Raw genomic sequence first — 23898 nt, 5'->3', positions numbered from 1 at the left:
TATTTTATGAATCTTACACGTATACAAAGCTTGCCCATGTAGAACGATTCAATGATGTTAAATGAGAGTGCCATGGAGTTGAACTGTAGAGCCTATGGCAAGGGAAGGAAGAAGAAGAGAGTGAAGGAGGAATAGACGAGTGATAGAGAAAAAGAGTGTACGTATTGAAAAACACTTTAGAGTATTTCAAGGATATTTGAAATTTTTGAAAGTGTTTTTATTTTATTTTATTTTAATTTTTTATGGAACCGTACGTGTTTCTCTGTATTTTAAATTATTTTAATTTGTTCAAAACTCTTTGGCCCGATCCATTAATTTCTTTCAAAATATCTAGCAATTCATGCACAATATAAACTCATCATCTCGGATAAGTCTGACACCACTACCTCTCCATTCCCACCCCACTCCCCGGCCTCTCTCTCTCTCTCTCGGGCGAGCACACTCACATGGAACCTGTTTCAAGGCTCAGCCATGATCCTCTTCCGAAAGTAATCACCACCAACACCTTGCCTTCCGGTACTCTCCTCTCAAAGCATCTCCACTCAACCCTTTTGGAGCTAGCAAGGGTTTCTGCTCTTCTACTTGTGATTTCCATTGAAGTTCTTTCCTTTCTACGAGAATGGAACCCCATCTTCCATCTCTTCTCACTCTCTTGTTTCTTTCTGTTTTTCATTGTCAAGCCTCTCCTCTCAAAGCCTCATATCTACATTGTAGACTTCTCATGTTTCAAACCGCCAAACTTTTGCAGGGTTCCCACTTCATCCTTCCTTGAACATTCCTCCATGATTCAGCCCTTTGACAGAAAAAGCATAGATTTCATGGCCAAACTCCTCAAATCTTCGGGACTAGGTGAACAGACCCATCTCTCTCCAGCTTTATGCTACATTCCACCCATTGCCCATCTCCAAGAATTCATCAAAGAAGCCCACATGGTACTGTTCCCTGTAATGGAAGATCTGCTGTCCAAGACTAAACTCTCTCCCCGAGATATCGATATACTAATCATAAACTGTAGTAGTCTTTGCTCGTCTCCTTCCCTCTCCTCCATTATCATCAACAAATACTCCATGAGAGATGATATTAAGAGCTTTAATCTCTCAGGCATGGGGTGCAGTGCTGGAATTCTTAGCACCCATTTGGCTCAAAATCTATTGAAAGTTCACAAGAATTCTTACGCCATTGTTCTTAGCACAGAGATCACATCGGCTGGTTGGTACGCTGGTAACGATAGGTCTAAGTTGCTAGTCAATTGTATCTTTCGAATGGGAGGTGCAGCAATATTGCTTACAAATAAGGAAGAAATGAGAAAAACATCCAAGTATAGGCTACTTCAGACGGTGAGAATACAGAGAGCATTTGACGACAGAGCTTATCTTGCAACAGTTCGCGAAGAGGACTCAAATGGAGCCCTTGGGGTGTCAGTCAGCCACGACTTAGTGCAAGTAGTTGCAGAAACTGTTCGATCGAATATCGCTATCCTCGGCTCATGCATCTTGCCATTCTTGGAGAAATTCAAGTGTGGAGTATCCATGTTCCGGAAGAGATATATTAGCAAATCTGCAGAAGTTTACGTGCCGGATTTTAAGAAAGTGATACAGCATTTTGTTCTGCCAGCTTCAGGGAGGTCTTGGATTAGAGAGATAGGAAAAGGGTTGAAGCTTGGCAAGAGAGACACGGAGGCTTCTCTGATGACATTGCGAAGGTTCGGGAACCAGTCTTCATCTTCATCCTGGTATGTATTAGCTTATCTGGAGGCCAAGGAGAGGATGAAGAAGGGTGACAAGGTGTGGCAGCTTGGAATTGGAAGTGGGCCTAAGTGCATTAGTTTTGTCTGGGAGTGTAATAGGCCCATTGTTGGGGAGTCCATGAAGGGCCCATGGGCTGATTGTATCGATGAATATCCAGTCCTTTTTGAGGATGAAGACAAATGATAATGGTCAGGATTATGATCCTGTCAAACGCAAGTTCTTTTGGGGTTCTGCAAGTGGTGGGATTTATATTTTTACTGAAAAGTGGAAAACAGCCACCAGGTAGAAAGTATCTTTTAATATTTATAAGAGCCTTGGGGACCTAGTCTTCAAGTACTCATGCATTGTGTGTTGTACCTTGGTATTGCTTATTTGAATTTTCATGGGTTATTTGATTAGAAGGGTGAAAATACAAATTGGGAAGAATGAAATAATGACCCCCCTTCTAAAATATGAAATATATCGTCTTTTAATTTATCTTTTACATCACAATACTTTTTTGGTTCAAACATTCAAGATTAAATATCAAAATGAGAATGTTAGGATATTAGCTTTTGTTTTCGTTGTTGACAATTTTATTCCTTTTTATTCTGACATATGATATTTTTAAACAATGATTTACACTTCATTAAAAATTCAAATTTGTCATTTAATTAATTGAATTGTTATAGATAATAAGTTTGAAAATGTTTGATTGATTGTTAATTTTTTAAACAATTAACTTTGGGTTGTTGAAAAGACTTGCATCCACTTTTAATCAAATTCACTAGAGCACTCGAAGTGTTATGTTGTGGACGTGAATCATGATATAGTTGTTCAAGAGTAAGTCCTAGGTAACTTTTGCCAAGTAAAACTATGTATTATGATTTCATATAGTGGATTTTAAATCTAAGGTATTAGATTCCATGATTTTTTATCCACATTATATGGGGGGTTTCCACATAAAAAAAACCCTTGTCTCTTGTGTGTTGGATTGTCTTTCATCATTTCTAATTTCTTATAAGGCTTGGTTAAGTTAAAAAAGATTATATAATTCTCAAAGATTTAATTAGTTTAAAATTCCCAACTCTTATATTAAAATCTTTGAAATACATCCATTACCCTTTTTGGATGTTACCTTTGTAATGACCTGCACCCAATCATATAGATATTGTTTGCTCCGATCTCAAAGGGGTTCTCATGGCTTTAAAACGTGTCTATAGAGTTAAGAAGAATTTATACTTATATAACATCATAAACTTTCTCACATATCCAATGTGGGACATCACAAATACCCCCATGCAGATATAACGTACCCATTATGTCTCATGGGAGTGCGGCGCCAAATGGACAAACACCCCATCACAGGGCCAAACAAACCCTCACATCGGGGTCAGGGATCGATTCTGAAATCATTTGTAATGACTCGCACCTAACGGTGTAGATATCGTTCGCTCTGAACCCAAAAAGGTCACTATAAGAAAATGTACTTTTCGTGACAAAAATTTAGGGGTGAATTCTACTTTTGTCACTAAAAGTAACTTTTACTGATGAAATTTTAGATGTTGTCAACAATGCCAATTTCCTACAAACTTTTCCTAATGAATTTGAAATTTTTGTCGATGAAATATGTAGCGGGAAAATTTGGCGTTTTTTTTTTTGCGCAAACACTTTTGTGACGAAAATAAACTATTTCCCTATGAAAATATTTATCACTAATTATAATTTTTGGTGATGAAAATAATTTCATCACTAAAAGTTACAACTTTTTATCTATTTTTGCTTACAAAATGGTTTTGTCAGTAATTATATTATTTCCTAATAAATTGGGTAATTTTGTCACCAAATAATGTTATTAAATTGTGATATTAATAAAGAATATTAATAAATAAGTAGATGATTTATACTATGAAATAATATAATATATATTTGTTGACACTTAATATTTATACTATAATATTTTATTTATATAAATAATAATTAAAATTAAGGATCCATAAAATTAAATACTAGAATGTAGATTTATTTAAATTTAAATGTTCTATTATGTAATAATAGTATTGTTATGAAATAACAAAAATGTAAATTATTCAAGCAATTAATATTTATAGTATAACATGTTATTTATATTTTTATATATATAAATAATAACAATAGATAATCCAAGATATGTAAGATTACATCCTATGATACAAATTTATTTAAATTTCAATATTATCATATGGTGCTACACATACATAAATACTACTAAATGATTTTTATTATATTAGGTAAAAGTTATCCATACAAGTCCAATATAGTATTAAATTTATGTTAACTATGAATAATTTATAGTCCTCTAATTTGTTCTCATTCAAAATCATACCTTATCCACTCAAGAAGTAAATTTATACTAACATTTAGTTACTTAGTTTAAATTAATAGATTTTTTTTTTTTAAATTATTACTTGGCCTTTAAATAATTGATCAGAATTAAATTTCTCAAATAAATTATCTAGTGTCTATAAAAACATTCTACCTACATAAAATTCCAAATATTATTTATGTGTATGAAGATATCATATATTAATAATAAATAAATAAGTATAAGTTAAATATTACATGATATAATATATTGCAAGTACTATATGCCTAGCTCCATTTTCATATTTACAAAATAAAAAATGTATAATATATATAGCACATGCGAAATTCTATATAAACATAAAGTTTTTTTAAAAGTTTTCAACCACATTTTTATTAATAATTGGTTATTTTATTTTTTATTGATCAATTATATATTTATTATTTTTAATTATTAATTACTAATTTATCAAAATTGATTAGTTATTAAGAATAAAATCTTAAATTATACCGCAAAATAGTAACTTCTATGGCTACTAACTTGTAAAGGAGTTTTTATACTTGTATGCATTTTTAATCAAATATTTAAACAAATATAGTTATAAAAATAATTTAAATATATCATAAATTATTATATGATTTATATTTATAGTGTTTCATTATGTTTGATATTTTTGTTTGGAATAGATGAGAAAAGGAAAGAAAAAAAAAATGATGTAAAATCCTAATTTCATTTTAATCATTATTTTATTAATGTTAATATGAATATTACACTTTGGCATTCTCCTAACATTGTCTTTCAATTGTACTTTTATTTTATATTTCAAATTTATCACTTTAATCCACAAGTCTAGAATTGAATTTATTCTAGCTATTAATAAACTATAGTCCTCTAATTTGTTCTCATTCAATATTAAGTTTATTTAGAGGTGACAAAATTTGATATGACTTGTCAATATGACTTGAATCTAACACCCTTTCATGATTTTGGGTTGATTATAATTGAGTTCAAGTCAAATTCATGTCGACTTGCATGTCTTATTTAATAAATAAATAGTGTTGGTCTTATGGGGGGGCCAACGACCACCTTAATGGACCATGGAGAGTGAACTTAAATAATATAAGGTCCCTGTCCTGATTACCAATTGGTTTTTAGGACAAATGGGGGCCTTGTCATAAAATACTCCATGGTTAAGTGTGTTGCAGCCAAATAAATCTTAGGATGGGTGACCCATTGGGAAGTACAGAGCATCTCGATCAACAAGTGGTATCAGAGTCTGGTCACATGTTTGATGGGTGAGCTAGTGTCACGCCCCAAGACCCACTCCAAGGGCGTGACGGTCATTTCACACCTCAAACCCGAAGGCTTAAAGTATAATCTGACCCAAACAATCATATTGTAACTGGATGTTACCAATTACCAAATACCTGTTCAGAGTAGCAGAACAAAATCTAAAATCCTTAAATTCAATTTCCAAATAACTTCCAAATATCAAATGATCCAAATGAACATAACTAACAGTTAAAACAAAATCCAACATAAAATCCTAAGTCAAATTCTAATGATGACTATTCCTCAGCCTAGCCATCACTCCTCACCCGAACTAAGAGTACCTGAAAAAAATTTCAACAATTGGGAATAAGCTCACAGCCCAATAAGGAATATTAATGCAATTCATGGATCAAATATTTTCATTTCAAATAGGAGATATCATTTTTTTTTTTCATCAAATATCAGAGTTTCAACAATACTAATATATTCAAAATTCAACCAACCATTTTCATATCAAATTCAAACATTTTCACATAAGATTCAATCAAATCCATTCAATTTTCATTACTCTGGTTATCAAATATCAAATGCCCAGTTAGGTGGGACTTTTCAAATGGGTGGCTAGCCTCAAATTGTTCCTGGTGGAAGGAACCAAACACTACTAGTACTAGTAACCTCTAACCAAACCCCTAGAGGCTGGGGTCCAAATCAATTACATTCCCACCAAGAAATGTAAAGGTCAACTATTATATCCCGTTGACAGGGCCGAATAGTCAACTATTATATCCCGTTGACAAGGGCCAAATAAACCAGAGTGATGTTTTGTTCAAGTATTTAAATTTACACAACATAATATCTCCATATTTTGTGTCATAAATAAAACAAAATATTCCAACATAATATTTAGTGCAAAACAATTTGATCCATGCATGGTAACAAAATATCATTTTCTTTTCCACAATTCAAAATAACATATAAAATAATTTAATTTTATAAATATTACATTAACTTCCCTTACCTCAAAATATGCAAAGACCTTGAAGGAAAAATAACCCTGAAAAGTCTACTCCTCACCTAACACAATAAAAAGGCCACTATTACTATTTACCTCAAAATATAAATCTGATAATCCCAAAATTTCTAAATGTTAAGATTAATATTTTTTTTTTATTAACAAAGTAATAATTTAATTACTCTATTCCTTATTTAATTATAATTAATAAATTCCCAATTTGTTTCTAATAACACATTTCTAATTTAATTAAATTACAATTTTATTTCATTATAAAATTCTATATATATATATATATATATATATATATTGCTAAATCTCTCATTCTGTTTATTACAAAAAAAAAAAGAAAACCATTATTACTATTATCTTATTTATTAATCTAAAACTAAATATTATTATTATTATTATTATTTTTAATTAAACAATTCAAAAGCAAACTCTCGGGTACACCAAAAGAAAAGCAAAACAAGGTTTTTTTTTTTTTTTTTCTCCCATTGCCATCATCATGATAATGAATCATATTATATATATATATATATATATATATATATATATATATATATATATATATATATATATATATATATATATATATATATATAAGCCTCCCTCCATCCGGGCACACGCCCATTTTTTTTTTTTTTTTTTTTGAATTAACCCTAACCTAAAATCGAAACTTTCCAAGGAATTATTATTATTTTTTTTTCATCTAGTAAAATTTAAGATCTCCTAAATTCCAACAATAAAATCAAAATCTTAAATTTTTATTATTTTTGATATTAAAACGAATTAAAAATAAAATAATCTAACCCTAATCTAGATTTGGGGTTTTCCAAAAATATATCTAATGTGTTTGAAATTAATCAATGAATCTAAAATAATAATCTAGGGGTTAGAAACTTACCTATAGAGGTTTGTTCTTCAAATCTTAAAATCTGACCTCAACTTCACGTTCTCTGGAAACTCTCTGCGAACAGGAATACGATTCAAAAAGAACAGGAAGAAGAAAATTTTCTATTTATACCTAGGATATTATTCGTAAAATTACCTTTTCACCCCTCTTCCATTTTATTAAATTAATTAATTAATTAATTTAATATCATTATTAAAAATTCCTAAATTACCCTTTAAAAGAAAACTTGGGCGTTACATCCTCCCCTCCTTAACAAAAGTTTAGTCCTCTAAACTTGACATACCTGAGTCTTGAAATAATTGAGGATGTTTTTCTCTCATCTCTTCTTCTAACTCCCAAGTAGCTTCACGAACACTATGGTTGCTTCATTAAACCTTTACCAATTTGACAACAGCATGACGTAGTACTTTATCCATTACATCTACAATCTGAACGGGCACTTCTTCATATGTCAAGTCCTCAGAAATTTGAATAGGCTCCAACTCCACAACATGAGAGGGATCATAATTATACTTCCTCAAGGTTGAAACATGGAAAACATTATGAATCTTAGATAAACTTGGGGGCAAGGCTACTTTATATGCCAAAGTGCCTACTCTTTCTAATATTTCAAACGGACCCACAAAACGAGGACTAAGTTTTCCTTTTCTCCCAAATCTCATCACAGACTTCATAGGTGAAACTTTCAAGAACACATGATCACCCACCTCAAACTCCAAATCTCGCCTACGATTATCAGCATAACTCTTATGTCTACTTTGAGCTGCTTTTAATCTTTCTTTAATCAAAGCAACTTTTTCAACAGTCAACTGCACAAGTTCAGGCCCCAAAAGTTTCCTTTCTCCAACATCATTCCAACAGATAGGAGATCGACATTTTCTACCATACAATGCCTCAAAAGGTGCCATCCCAATGCTAGCTTGAAAACTATTGTTATAGGCAAACTCTACTAAAGGTAAATGATCATCCCAATTACCTTGCAGGTCCAAAATACAAGCTCTCAACAAGTCTTCCAAAACCTGAATTACCCTTTCTGATTGGCCATCAGTTTGAGGATGGAAAGCAGTACTAAAACTCAACTTAGTGCCCAAAGCTTTTTGTAGACTATGCCAGAATCTAGAAGTGAAACGAGGATCTCTGTCAGACACTATAGAAACTGGTACTCCATGCATTCTCACAATCTCCTTCACATAAAGAGAAGCTAAACGATCTAAAGAAAAGTTGACTTTCATAGGCAAAAAGTGAGCAGACTTTGTCAACCGATCAACAATCACCCAAATAGCATTATTACCCCCTAAGGTTCTTGGCAATCCTATCACAAAATCCATGGTAATATGCTCCCACTTCCACTCAGGAATAGCAAGTGGCTGCAAAGACCCTGCTGGTCGCTGATGCTCAGCCTTCACCTGTTGACACACTAAACACTGAGCCACAAATTGTGCAATATCACGCTTCATACCTGACCACCAATAGTTTTGCCTCAAATCCTTGTACATCTTTGTCCCTCCTGGGTGGATTGCAAACTTGGAACAATGAGCTTCCTCTAAAAGCTCCCTCCTTAAGTCTTCATCATTTGGGACACAAAGTCTAGTCCCAAATCTCAAGACCTCATCATCTGACAAAACAAAATCAGGCTTACTGCCCCTCTTAACTTCCTCCATAACTTGTACTAATCGGGAATCATTCTTTTGTAGGGTCTTAATTCTCCCAACTAAGTCTGGTTGTACTCTGAAATTTGCTACAAGTGCTCCTAAGCCCATAACTCGAAAGTGGACTTGTAAACTCCTCAACTCTTCCAATAATTGCCTCTGACAACCTCTAATAGCTGCTAAGGAACCAACTGACTTCCTACTCAAGGCATCAGCTACAACATTCGCCTTCCCAGGATGATACTGAATAATGCAATCATAATCTTTAAGTAGTTCAATCCACCTCCTCTGTCTCATGTTCAATTCCTTTTGGGAAAATAGATACTTCAAACTCTTATGATCTGTGAATATCTCACAAGTTTCACCAAAAAGAAAATGTCTCCAAATCTTAAGTGCAAAAACCACAGCAGCTAACTCCAAATCATGAGTAGGGTAGTTCCTTTCATAAGGCTTCAACTGTCTAGAAGCATAAGCTACAACTCTCCCATGCTGCATAAGAACACAACCCAAACCCTGATGAGAGGCATCACTATACACCACAAATCCTCCTGAACCTGAAGGGATAGTCAAAATAGGAGCTGACACTAATCTATTCTTCAACTCTTGGAAGCTACATTCACAATCATCAGACCACTCAAACTTAACTCCCTTTGTGTCAACTTAGTTAAAGGTAGGGCAATCTTAGAGAACCCTTCTATAAACCGCCTATAGTAACCAGCAAGTCCCAAGAAACTTCGAATCTCAGTCACAGTACTAGGTCTTCTCCAATTAGCTACAGCATCTACCTTTCCAGGGTCAACTGAGATGCCATCATTGCTTACCACATGCCCAAGGAAAGAAATTCGGTCTAACCAAAACTCACACTTCTTCAGCTTAGCATACAACTGTTTATCTCTGAGGGTCTGTAATACGATACTTAAATGGCCCTCATGCTCCTCTCTACTTCTTGAGTATACCAAGATGTCATCTATAAAAACCACCACAAACTGATCTAGATAGGGCTTGAATACCCTATTCATTAAGTCCATAAAAGCAGCAGGTGCATTAGTCAAACCAAAAGGCATAACAAAAACTCATAATGCCCGTATCTAGTTCGAAAAGCAGTCTTGGGTACATCTTCACTTCTAACCCTTAACTGATGATAACCAGATCGAAGATCAATCTTAGAGAACACACAAACACCTTGTAGCTGATCAAACAAATCATCAATCCGAGGAAGGGGATACTTGTTCCTCACTGTCACCTTATTCAACTCCCTATAGTCAATGCAAAGTCTCATTGAGCCATCCTTCTTTTTCACAAATAGAACAGGAGCTCCCCAAGGTGAAACACTGGGCCTGATAAAACCCTTGTCTAATAACTCCTGAAGCTGAACTTTCAACTCCTTAAGCTCCACAGGTGCCATCCTGTATGGGGCCTTAGACATAGGACTTGTTCCTGGTACCAGATCGATGGTGAACTCCACCTCTCTCTCTGGTGGCAAGCCAGGCAAATCCTCTGGAAAGACATCAGGATACTCCCTTACTATGGGTATGTCTTCCAACTTCAAATCACTTTCATTACTCATCACACTAGCCAAAAATCCTTGGCAACCCTTCTTGAGCAAGCTACTAGCTCGCAAGGCTGAGATCATACGCAGTGGTCTGTCCACATGCTTCCCTTCAAACTAAACTTAGGCTGACCAGGAATACTAAACGTCACCCTTTTCTCAAAACAGTCAACAGAGGCATGGTAGGAAGCTAACCAATCCATCCCCAAAATCACATCAAAATCCTGAAGGTCAAGGAGTACTAAGTCAACTGGCATTTCCCTATAACCAATCATCACAATACAATTTCTAAGCATTCTACTAGCCACAACAGAATCTCCTACAGGAGTAGCAACAATCAAATCAAAGTCCATGCTAGCAACAGGCAAACCCAACAAACCAGCAAAAGATACTGAAACAAAAGAGTGTGTTGATCCAGGATCAATCAAGACTCTAGCAAATAAGGTGTGGATTCGGAGAGTACCTGTCACCACATCAGAAGTGGCCTGAGCATCTCGATGAGTCATTGCAAACACCCGCCCTTGGGCTTTGGGTTTCTGTTTATCCTCCTTATTTTCCTCTTTAGGCTTCCCAGTGATGAACTTCCTATTCTCTGGACAATCTCTGATCAAATGTCCTTGCTTCCCACAACCAAAGCAAGCTCCAGTCTCTCTATAACATGGCCTACCCCCATGCTTCTTGCCACAAGTAGAACAAATCCCATCCAAATTCTGCGCTGCCTTCCCTTTATTCTGATTTCTTCCTGATGTAGCCCTTCGCTGTGCTTGATTACCATGAGCACCATCACTTCTATTTCGCTTCCTTTGCTGTTCCCTATACTGATGAAGCTCCTCATTATCTTTCTCTGCTATAAGGGCTCTATCAACAACCTCTGAATAGACACCAAGCTTCAGAATAGATATCTTGTTCTTCAAATAAGGCTTCAATCCATCCTGAAACTTTAATGCCTTTTCCTCCTCTGTAGCAATCAACTGTGGGGAAAAACGTGATAACTCTGTAAATTTGGCCTCATACTGAGCCACAGTCATATCCCCCTGTTCCAAACGAATAAACTCTCCCACCTTCTGCCGCCTAACACTGTCAGGGAAATACTTCTTATAGAAAGCCTCCCGAAATTGTCTCCATGTTATGGGTCCCTGATCCTCCAAAAGTCTCCTAGTCATACGCCACCATGATCTGCCTCTTTATCTAACATAAAAGCTGCATAAGAGGCTTTTTGCTCCTCAGAGCAATCTATTACACCAAAGAATTTCTCCATCTTAAGGATCCAAGCCTCTGCCTCTGTGGGATCTGTAGCACCAGAAAAGTAAGGAGGACCCAATTTCTTGAAGTCATCAAAAGAGCTACCCCTAGAAGATGAAGACTGTCCCTGAACATTAGTCCCAGCAGCTCGAGCTTGGCGTTCAACTAAACCAGCTAGTGTCCCAAGATACCTATAGATCCCTTCTGCACTCACAGGAGGCAAACCCTCAACTGGAGGTACATCATCATTAGCCTGACTGTTTTGTGAAGAAGTTGCTCTTCTTGGTGGCATGATGTCCTAAAATGATAAGACATAACTAAATTAGTCACTAAAGAACCAATTAGAAAATTTCCAAATAAAGAAAGAATTGGAATTATACTAAATGAAACTAAAACTTAAACAAATGCGTCACTCATCTATCCCCAATCTAAACCAGTTCAAATTCCCATCAAGATCAAAACCTAGTGCTCTGATACCACTCTGACACGCCCCAAGACCCACTCCAAGGGCGTGACGGTCATTTCACACCTCAAACCCGAAGGCTTAAAGTATAATCTGACCCAAACAATCATATTGTAACTGGATGTTACCAATTACCAAATACCTGTTCAGAGTAGCAGAACAAAATCTAAAATCCTTAAATTCAATTTCCAAATAACTTCCAAATATCAAATGATCCAAATGAACATAACTAACAGTTAAAACAAAATCCAACATAAAATCCTAAGTCAAATTCTAATGATGACTATTCCTCAGCCTAGCCATCACTCCTCACCCGAACTAAGAGTACCTGAAAAAATTTCAACAATTGGGAATAAGCTCACAGCCCAATAAGGAATATTAATGCAATTCATGGATCAAATATTTTCATTTCAAATAGGAGATATCATTTTTTTTTTTCATCAAATATCAGAGTTTCAACAATACTAATATATTCAAAATTCAACCAACCATTTTCATATCAAATTCAAACATTTCACATAAGATTCAATCAAATCCATTCAATTTTCATTACTCTGGTTATCAAATATCAAATGCCCAGTTAGGTGGGACTTTTCAAATGGGTGGCTAGCCTCAAATTGTTCCTGGTGGAAGGAACCAAACACTACTAGTACTAGTAACCTCTAACCAAACCCCTAGAGGCTGGGGTCCAAATCAATTACATTCCCACCAAGAAATGTAAAGGTCAACTATTATATCCCGTTGACAGGGCCGAATAGTCAACTATTATATCCCGTTGACAAGGGCCAAATAAACCAGAGTGATGTTTTGTTCAAGTATTTAAATTTACACAACATAATATCTCCATATTTTGTGTCATAAATAAAACAAAATATTCCAACATAATATTTAGTGCAAAACAATTTGATCCATGCATGGTAACAAAATATCATTTTCTTTTCCACAATTCAAAATAACATATAAAATAATTTAATTTTATAAATATTACATTAACTTCCCTTACCTCAAAATATGCAAAGACCTTGAAGGAAAAATAACCCTGAAAAGTCTACTCCTCACCTAACACAATAAAAAGGCCACTATTACTATTTACCTCAAAATATAAATCTGATAATCCCAAAATTTCTAAATGTTAAGATTAATATTTTTTTATTAACAAAGTAATAATTTAATTACTCTATTCCTTATTTAATTATAATTAATAAATTCCCAATTTGTTTCTAATAACACATTTCTAATTTAATTAAATTACAATTTTATTTCATTATAAAATTCTATATATATATATATATATATATATATATATATTGCTAAATCTCTCATTCTGTTTATTACAAAAAAAAAAGAAAACCATTATTACTATTATCTTATTTATTAATCTAAAACTAAATATTATTATTATTATTATTATTTTTAATTAAACAATTCAAAAGCAAACTCTCGGGTACACCAAAAGAAAAGCAAAACAAGGTTTTTTTTTTTTTTTTTCTCCCATTGCCATCATCATGATAATGAATCATATTATATATATATATATATATATATATATAAGCCTCCCTCCATCCGGGCACACGCCCATTTTTTTTTTTTTTTTTTTTTGAATTAACCCTAACCTAAAATCGAAACTTTCCAAGGAATTATTATTATTTTTTTTCATCTAATAAAATTTAAGATCTCCTAAATTCCAACAATAAAATCAAAATCTTAAATTTTTATTATTTTTATATTAAAACGAATTAAAAATAAAATAATCTAACCCTAATCTAGATTTGGGGTTTTCCAAAAATATATCTAATGTGTTTGAAATTAATCAATGAATCTAAAATAATAATCTAGGGGTTAGAAACTTACCTATAGAGGTTTGTTCTTCAAATCTTAAAATCTGACCTCAACTTCACGTTCTCTGGAAACTCTCTGCGAACAGGAATACGATTCAAAAAAGAACAGGAAGAAGAAAATTTTCTATTTATACCTAGGATATTATTCGTAAATTTACCTTTTCACCCCTCTTCCATTTTATTAAATTAATTAATTAATTAATTTAATATCATTATTAAAAATTCCTAAATTACCCTTTAAAAGAAAACTTGGGCGTTACAGCTAGCACTGTCGGTGAATGGCGAAGGCCTGGGGCGTGGCCAAGTTAACAAATAGAGATGGTAGGCTATCACTGAAGAAATTAATTTGTTACCAAAAATATTTGGCAACAAAAATAAAATTTGTCGGTATTAAATATTGACGACTTTTGGGACAAATTTTATTTTTTTCGTGACAAAAATTCTTACTTTTGTCGATGAAATATTTCGTTGGAAAACACCTTCAATAACAAAATTTTATTTCATTAAGGAAAACTTTGGGCGACGAAATAAGATTTTTGTCAAGAAACTTTTAGCGACGGGTCTAGGGCGACGAACAAGGCACGAAAGAATTTTCGCTGGGGAATGTTTTTGTAGACGAAATTTAGACTTTCAGTGACAAAATATTTTATCGCTGAAAGTCAATTTTCTTGTAGTGGGTTCTCACGACTTTAAAACATGTTTACAAGGTTAAGAGAAACTCATACATATATAGCATTAAAAACTTTTTCCCATATCCAATATGAGATATGACAAACTCCCCTTATGCAAACAAACACCCATTATATGGCCAAATAAACCCCCACATTGTGGTTAGGGATCGGTTCTGATACTATTTGCAACAACTTGCACCCATTCATATATATATATATATATATTGTCTACTCTAGGACTCACTCCCAACTGGGTAGATATTGTCTGCTCTAGGCCAAAAGGGGCATTTACTACTATACAATGTGTTTATATGGTTAAGAGAGACTCATATAGTGTTGTGAACTTTCACCCCTATTCTATGTGGGATATCACAAACACCCCCTCATGCAAATATAATGTCCTTATTGTGTCACATGGGATTGAGAAGCTAAACAGACAAACACCCTTTATGAGACCAAACAAACCCCCATATCGGGATCGAGGATTGAGCTCTGATACAATTCTATCACGCCCCAAAACCCACTTCAAGGGTATGATGGTCATTTCACAGCACAAGTTCAAAGGCTCAAAGTGGAAACGACTCAAATATTCATCTTTGGGCCTAGAATGGATAATATCTACACAGTTGAATGCAAGTAATTACAAATGGTATCAAAGTTGATTCTTAACCTTAGTGCGGGAGCTTGTTTAGGCCCATGAGGGGGTGTTTGTTTATTTAACATCACAATCCCTTAAGATACAACAAGGATATTGTGTATACATGGGGGAAGAGAGGAAGAGTGTTTGTGATATCTCATATTGGATAAGAGAGAAAATTTCTAACGCTATATTTGTATATGCTTCTCTCAACTAATATCCACATTATTGAAAATGGGTTGTTATAACCCTACTAGAACAAAGGTTTATTCAATTGGTATTAAAGCGGCTTTTTAAATAAAAATAAGATTTGTTTTTTTCTTGATCCTACGAATCCAATATGAGACTGTCAAAATGGGATCTTTTGTTGAAATCCCCTTATTTTTAGACACGGATAATTATGTGCATTGGAAAGTTCAAATGAAATTTAGCCTAAAAATGTAAGGAGAAAGGGTATGATATAAAGTTACAAAATTCTAAATTTTAAAATTTTATTTATCACAATTTGCGTTATGTTCCTTTTAACTAAATAAATTTTATAATTTTTTTAATTGTATTTATATATATTCCTATTAAGATATGTTGGTGGTCATGCCAAATATTGAGCTTTTATTAATAACACACTTTCAATTAATAAAACACAACATCTATTTAACATATTATAATTATTTAAAAATTTAATAACATATAAAATATATATTTCTAATTTCTTTGGACCGTTGTTGAATCTTCAACTGAGCCGTGACCCAAACCCAATATCTTTTCCGGTTCAATGGCCCGGTCCAAATCATTGGAAAGCATACCTGGCTGCGCCTTTAACTCATTTGAACCGTTTCGCCTTTTGGCTGAAATCTAAAACCCTAAAGAAGCCCTCCAAGCTGAAGAATCCCAGCTTGGCTACTGAAATATCGACCAGAGACTTCAAAATTGGTGTTTAAGGAATGGTGGTTGGACTCAGAAACTTCACCGAGAGGGTCGGCGATGGCGCCGGACAACGAGTGCTCAACGCCGACAACGGCGAGGAGCTCATGCACGTCGAGTCTGGTGTAGCCATTGTTCTCGGAAACCATCCTCCTGAGTCCCCCGGGACTCTCTTCATTTCCACCAAGTACTCCCTTTTCTAATTCCTAATTTAGTTTTTGTTTTCTTTGAATTTTTCCAGAATTTTCAGAGAGTCGAATAGTGGGTTTTCGGAGTTTTATCCCTCTCTCTCTCTCTCTCTCTCTTTTATTTTTTATTTTTTATTTTTTTATTTTTTAATTTTATTTTCTGAATTTTATTTTTAGAAAATGGAAATGAGAATCTATATGAGTTCTAGTTTCCTTTATAAATTTGTAGCTTTTCTTTGCCTCTAGTTTTTGTTGCTTTTGTCAGTTTTATGCCTGTACGTAAGAATTCACATTGTAGCATCATTCAGGGCTCCATCACGTTCAAATCCCTAAGTTAATTTTGTTATTATTATTATTATTTGGGAATTGTTTGAAGAAAAAAATAACACTCTCTGAGCTCCAATCTCTTATCTAATTTTTCTGATTTTTGGAGATTTTTCTTATATGGTTTGTTTTCATATGTCTGGAAGATTGTTATGAATATGACAATTTTGGTTTTGTTGCAGGCAAGTGATATGGTTGAGTGACGTAGACAGGGCCAAAGGGTATGCGGTTGATTTCTTGTCAGTGTCACTGCATGCGGTTTCAAGGGACCCGGAGGCTTACTCTTCCCCTTGTATATATACTCAGGTAGAGAATTTGATACAATTATTGTTTTCAGGTCTTTCCTGGTAGTGGTTGGATGGTTTTTAGGAGTAATCTTGGTTTAAATCTTGGGTTGTTTACTGATGCTTTATGATATGGAATTGTGTTGTCCATTGTCTTTGTTTATTAGTTTAATATGCATGTATTCTTTTTTGGGATATGGAGTTTATGGTTTATGTTTCTTGTTTGAAGATTGAGACTGAAGAGAATGATGCTGATTCCGAGGGCTCAGATTCAGAATGTGATGGAACTCTAGACTTATCAAAGATTACAGAGATGAGGCTTGTCCCATCTGACCCTAGCCAATGTATGTTTCAGCTGTGTCCACACAGATTTATGTTTAATACGTTTCTCATATGTTGTCTTCTTAGTTCAGTGGTATTTGCCTCTTGTGGAATTCAATGTTAATTGTCTTCTTGACTTCTTGTGTGATAGTGGAAACTCTGTTTGAGATGTTTTGTGGATGTGCTGAGCTAAATCCGGAACCTAATGACGGTAAGTACCAATCTTCTTAATTCAGACTCATTGGAAATTTCTGTTCTAGATGTTGTATTTACTTTGTTTCCCCTATTAAATGACGAGCAATGTTTCATTTTGTTTAGAGGAAGAAGAAGAGCACAACTGGATTTTTAGTGCTGATCAGATGGAAGATGATGCCACTGGTATGGCTTAAGCCAACTTAGGGTGATGCCTTGTGAAAATTGTTACTGTTTTTAGTATTATTATTTCAAAATATTATCACGAAAAAGCAAACCATTTATTCCAGAACCCATGGACATTTTCAGGGGAAGACAATTCTGAATGGAATTTTGCTCACAACCCTTCTCACTCAATTGGTCAATCAAATGGGCATCATGATCTAGCTCAACCCATGCTTGAGGTAGGACTATGAATGTTGGTTTCAGGTTGGGATTCATTTATTTAGATATGCCTTATGTTACTGAAAAGGGTATTGATCTAGCATTACATGTCTTGGGAGTTGGGATTCTTCAGCATCATATCAAAGGACTGAATCGATAAATTTAAGTAGGTGAAAGATGAAAACAGGATTGTTGAAAAACTGGAAAATTGAAGGAATCTGAGAAAATATACAAATACAACTTCAAAAGTTGAAGAAAACAAAGTAGTTAAAAAGATAGGACCCACATAACATCATGGAAGGTAATTTAATTAGTACCACAGCTTCATGTAATGGTGTTGGCATGGCCAGGTTGGGATTATTTTCATAAGGGGATTTTCTTTCTTAATCCTTTTTGTGCTCGATTTTTTGTTTTGTAGTTGTACGGATTCTAGGAACACTCAACTTGAGATGGACCCTTAAGCTAAGAGGGGAGACTTGCCTCTTCAACTAGCCTCTTCACTTTTTTATTTGTTTGGTTTTTCTTCTGTTCTTTCCCTTTTTTTTCCTTAGACTATTTTTGGTTCTAGGAAATTAATAAGAAAAGGAAAAAAATACTAAAAAAAATGATTTTCTCATGTTTAATTTCAGTTTTATTATGGAACATACAGAGAAAATAAAATATGATTAAGATTAGTTAGAAACTTATACATTTTCAAATTATTTAATATTTATATGGAAGAGTTAAATTAAGTGAAATAAGATTGAAGTAACATATAAAAATAATTATTGATTTTAATTTTTTTTTCCTTTACTTTTTCTTTTCTTCTATTTTTTTGTCAAATTTTCTGAGAACCAAATATAACTTTAAAGAAGGTTATCATATTTCTTTATGTTTTGAGGATATCCCTCCTTCTTTGTACACTCTTCTGTCAATTAAAAAGGTAAATATTTTAAAAAATGGGTAACTTTAATATTCTTATATCTAGAGGGGAAAGGTAATATTTCTTTATGCTTTGAGGATATTAAATTCTAATATTTCTTATGTTTGAAATATCAAATAGAGCATGATATTGAAAGGTAATATTTCTTTATGTTTTGAGGATATCCCTCCCCTGCTTTTCCTACATATTTCTTATTAAAAAGATAATATTTAATGTTCTTATGTCTAAAGTGGGAATGTAGTTTCAACTTGATCATGGAAAAACTTGTCTATGTGTAATCATTTTAAGGATTTGTTTTGCCCAAACATAAATTATATATGAAAGAAAACCTAACAAAAGGGGCACATTCCCTGTAGATCATACAGAGAGCACAGGTGCGCAAAAAAACAGAAAAACCAAAAAGAAAGAAACTCCATACAACCTATACATTATCTGGAAGAGAATTGCTGGATTTGTAATTTTCTCTGAAACATCTTGTCCTGATATTGTTATTGTTTGTTCTTTGGTTGTTTATTTACTCACTTGCCTTTGAGTTACTAGTGGATTAAGCTCTGTTATGATACTACCATATATGGATATGTGAACTAAATCACTGGAGAGGAGTCCATAAAGAAAAAAATTGTGTGTGCGGTTTGAGAGAGGAACTAGAAATAGGCATATCAATGGGGCACCCTTACCTGACTTTGCTCAATATGGAAATATCCCTCTCTCTGGCACATTCCCAAGTCAGGCTGGGGCAAGAAGAAAGATCCAAACTGCATGGAGCTCGGTTAGATGCAGTATGGTAAACAAGAAAGGAATTTTGAACTTTAGTTTGTTTTGACGAATGCATATTTTACATGAATAGATACTCAACCCAAGCATGCAGAGGTTCACCTCTGGGAAGGGGGTTCGCCTTTGTGGAGGCTTGGCACTCTCTACTTCATGAGAAATCACCACTGGATATGTTATGCCAAAGATGATATTTGGATAATAAACTGAGTCTTTTTACTAAACAGAAGCAAAAGAGCATCTTTTCCTCCCTTTTTTCATTTTCCTGTTTTCTGTTTCTTAAGAATCCTAGAAGACCTGTGGTATCATTCAGAATTTCTTTAATGAAGATTCTGAGAATAAATTTCTGTTTGTTCACTTTACCTTTTTACTTAGAAATGTACTAAGAAATCAAGCATATAATGCCTTTTTCATCATTTCCTCTCCTTCTTTGAGAAAACAAGCTTAACCATAATAAATTATATATTATAGGTGGTTAATTCATGAACAGATCTATGTATTTCCTGTGACCTTTTACAGGGGAATCCTTGTGTTTGGCCCTTATGTTTGTTTAGGCAGAGTGCTCAACTAAACAAATAGAAAAAGTGGTGATCATCTGGAGAAAATGGATTGGATTAGATGACCTTTTTATTTGAATGTCAATTAGGAGAGAAGAATCAGTAGAGGGAGTCTTGGTCATTTGTAAAGGTAGCAAAACCCCTAAACTGTGAGAAGACCTTGCAAGACAATAAACCCTCAATTTTTTATTTTTGAAAAATGGATGTTGTAAATACTCTGCTAACAATACTCCGATAAATTTGTTGACAGCAGAGGTTGAAAGTTATATTCACAGTCGCTGCCAAAAATAGTCAACTTATATGAACAATTGTTTTGAACGATATCATGCACTGTATAATAAAGTCAAAATGTGTACACACGACATTGTATTTTCTTTGCATCTTGTGCCATCTTGTCTGTGTTTGTGTTGTGTGAAAGCTCTTCTGTGCCATCTTTTGCACTAAACATTGGTCTTGGTTTCCTGCTCAATTCAGCTTCAAATCAGCGATGAACGGTTTGAGGATGCAGAAGAGATGGAACGCAACAGTGGCAGTGGCCATACCTGAAGACCCATCCTATTGATCTCTAACAGTTAATTTTTTTCCTTTATCTATAGATCTCTATAGACCCATCCAAGATCTTGCTGTATATGCAAAGGAGTACTTCCTCTCTATAGATCTCTATAAAGACCCAACTGCTGAGAACTTTTTGAATGAGTTTAATGTCTAAACTTTTTGTTGTTTCTTTGTTAGATCTGTAATTCTAATGTTACTGAACGTTCAGTTGAATTGAAGCTTTTATGCTTGTTTTAACTCTATACAACGCATCTTGTAATGAATTGAAGCTTGGATAGTATCATTTGTCGCATTGAAACTGGTTTATTTGAAGAATATTGTTGGTGCTGGGGTGTGTGTTTACTCTTTAGCGGCTCTTAACAGCATGGAAAATGGTATGTTGATTGTATGTGGGGTTATGTTTTTTTGGCTTTGCATCATGGTGAAGATGGTTTGAAGTTTTCAGTTAATTTTTAGGAACCCCGTCTTACGATTCCTTGTTATTTTATTTTATTAATCAATAAATAGGTCATCTCAGGGAATCTCATCAGGTGGTGTAGTGCCCAGCATAAAATACTGAATTTTTAAATCCTTATCATGTAATCAAACTAGGCATTTGAGTTCTATGATGATAGTATATAGTGATTCCACACACAAGTACACAAGCTATTCGTGTTTATAAAATCTTTGTCCTTGTAGACCATCACCTTACAAGAATCGCAAAAAGGAATAATCCAAGCTCGATGAGGGCACTGTTTTTGGTGCTTCCTTTTCTCGTTTAATATACATCCTTTTATCTATCAAATAATAATAATAATAATAATAATGATCCAAGCTCGATGATGTATAGTGCCTATGCTTTACTTCTTCCCAAGCTCAATTCTCTAGTAAGCATGCTCAATTCTCTAGTAAGCATGATTGCAATTCTTCCCAGGAAGCTTGTAAGCTTAGTCTCTGAAGGCTGGTCATGGTGGTGGGACAAACTCACGGAAAACACCATTTTTGGAGCAGTGACCACCCTTTCGGCCGCAGCACTTGCCTTCTCTTGCTACCTCTGGGCAATCAAGAAATCCAGGAGAGGTCTTCCACCCTTGCCACACGGCCCACTAGGCTACCCCTTGCTTGGAAACCTTCCCTTTGGAGAAAAAGAGAGTTGGAGAGAAAAATGGTTCCCCTTTTTTATTCTATTTTCTGTTGCCTCTCCGCTACTGAACAGATATTTTATACACCCATGGTCACACTTCCAGTGTGAGTGCTTCTTGCATCCAAAAGGAAATAAAAAGGAAAAAAGAAAGGGACACCTCAGCACCCTTGTTACACAGCCTTTATACTTCCCCTCAAGCTGAGTGTGGTTGGTGAAACAACACTAAACTTGCTACTTAATCTTCCGCAGTAAGTTGTTGATAAGGGCTTCGCTAGAATGTCTGCAATTTGATCCAAAGAGGGAACATGTTGAACCAATAGCTTCTTAGCCATCACTTTCTCTAACAAAATACAAGTCTAGTTCCATATGCTTAGTTCATGAATGCAACACTGGATTAGCCAACAACAAAACTGTGCTCAAATCCTTAAGAGCAAAAGCCTTATGGAGCTGCAAAACCAATTGATCAGTCGGTGTGACATCACTCCCAGTAATAAGGATACCATCAATATAAAGTATAAACTAGCACATACTGACGATAATGAGATCCAAATTTAACAAACAAGGAGCAATCTGCTTTAGAGGAGGAAAAACAGCAGCAGTAAGACGATATTTAAGCTTGTTAAACCAAGCCTGGGGGGTTTCTTTTAAACCATAAAGAGCCTTGTGAAGGTGGCACACCAAGTGAAAACTTTGTTCTCGTGGTTGCATCATATACACATCTTCAATGTTTAGGATCCCATTGAGGAAAGTATTATTGACATCCAACTGTCATATTGGCCACTAATGTAGGAGAGCCATAGTAAGAACTACATGAATGGTAACTGGTTAACCACGAGACTAAATGTCTCAGTGAAGTCAAAACCAACAAGTTGATCGTAGCCTTTTGCCATGAGTCTAGTCTTATATCAAGCCACAAAACCATCAACATTTCTTTTGATTCTAAAAATCCATTTGCAACCTATACGTTTTCTATCAGAAGGAGGAGAAATCAGGGTCCAAGTGTTATTCTTGATGAGAGCATTGAACTCTTTTTCCATTGCTTGTTTTCATTTCACATTTGATAAGGCTTTACTAAAAATGGTTGGTTCCAAGTCCTCACCCACAGAAGCAGCGAGAACTTTAGGTTTAAAAATGCCTACCTTAGCCTGAGTAACCATGGGATGCGCAGGGTCAGTAGAGGCCTAATCAGTTGGTGTAAGGGTTGAAGAGGGTAAGGAGTTAAGTATAGGAATAGAAGATAGAAAGTTGGACTATCAAGGGAAGAATCATTGGAAGGGATAGATGGGGATGAAATTGAAGGGGGCATAGGAGGAGAAGCAGAAGGTAGAATAAAGATAGGTGGTAGTGGGTTAGTAGACAGAAAAGGAAATGAAAATGGAGTGCTTTGAAAAGGAAAAACAATTTCATTGAATGTGGCATGTCTAGAGATATACACTTGGCCATTAAAGGCAAGACATTGGTAGCCTTTATGGGATGAACTATAACAAAGGAAAGTACAGAGAAGAGATACGTACTCAAGTTTGTGACTGTTGTAGGGTCGAATGTAAAGGAAACATTAACAACCAAAGACCTTGAACTCAGAGTAATTGGGTTGAGCTCTAAAGAGGACTTCTAATGGACTTTTGTTAGCAAGAATAGAAGTGAGAAGTTGATTAATGATGTGAATAACAATAGTGGAAGTTGCATCCTAATATTGAATAGGAAGGTTAGCTTGAGCAAGGAGACTCAGACCATTTTCAACAATGTCTATATTTTTGCTTAGCAACCCCATTTTGTTATGGGGTATGAAGGCATGCGAGCTGATGAAAAACTCAAAAAATGTGAAGTGGAAGTAATATAATGAAATTCTCTACCCAAATATGTTTTAAGAGTTTCTAATTTGCAATTAAGATGAAGTTCAGGTTGTGTTTTGAAATTATGGAAAGCTGAATACCTTTCATATTTAGCTTTAAGGAAGTAAAGCCATGTGAACTTGGAATAGGCATTTGTAAAACCCACATACTATCAAAAACCATTGGAGGAAAGGGTGGGAGCAG

General features: G+C 34.5%; 2 protein-coding genes across 2 annotated transcripts; both read left to right on the top strand.

Moving 5' to 3' along the window:
- Positions 1-441: 441 nt before the first annotated feature.
- LOC117934148 (3-ketoacyl-CoA synthase 5-like) lies at positions 442-2180 on the top strand. The gene has a single exon (XM_034855786.1). It carries the CDS (start codon positions 447-449, stop codon positions 1929-1931), a length of 1485 nt encoding a protein of 494 aa, XP_034711677.1. The 5' UTR covers positions 442-446; the 3' UTR covers positions 1932-2180.
- A 13967-nt stretch (positions 2181-16147) lies between these two features.
- LOC117932929 (chloride conductance regulatory protein ICln) lies at positions 16148-21052 on the top strand. The gene is made up of 7 exons (XM_034854251.1): positions 16148-16428; positions 16936-17059; positions 17267-17381; positions 17510-17569; positions 17677-17736; positions 17860-17954; positions 20659-21052. Exons 1-7 carry the CDS (start codon positions 16262-16264, stop codon positions 20728-20730), a joined length of 693 nt encoding a protein of 230 aa, XP_034710142.1. The 5' UTR covers positions 16148-16261; the 3' UTR covers positions 20731-21052.
- Positions 21053-23898: the final 2846 nt, after the last annotated feature.

Source organism: Vitis riparia, chromosome 16 (assembly GCF_004353265.1).
Source record: "Vitis riparia cultivar Riparia Gloire de Montpellier isolate 1030 chromosome 16, EGFV_Vit.rip_1.0, whole genome shotgun sequence".
Classification (NCBI taxonomy): Eukaryota; Viridiplantae; Streptophyta; class Magnoliopsida; order Vitales; family Vitaceae; genus Vitis; species Vitis riparia.
The sequence above is the reverse complement of the archived record's forward strand: the minus strand, read 5'-3'. Positions and strand labels throughout refer to the sequence as shown.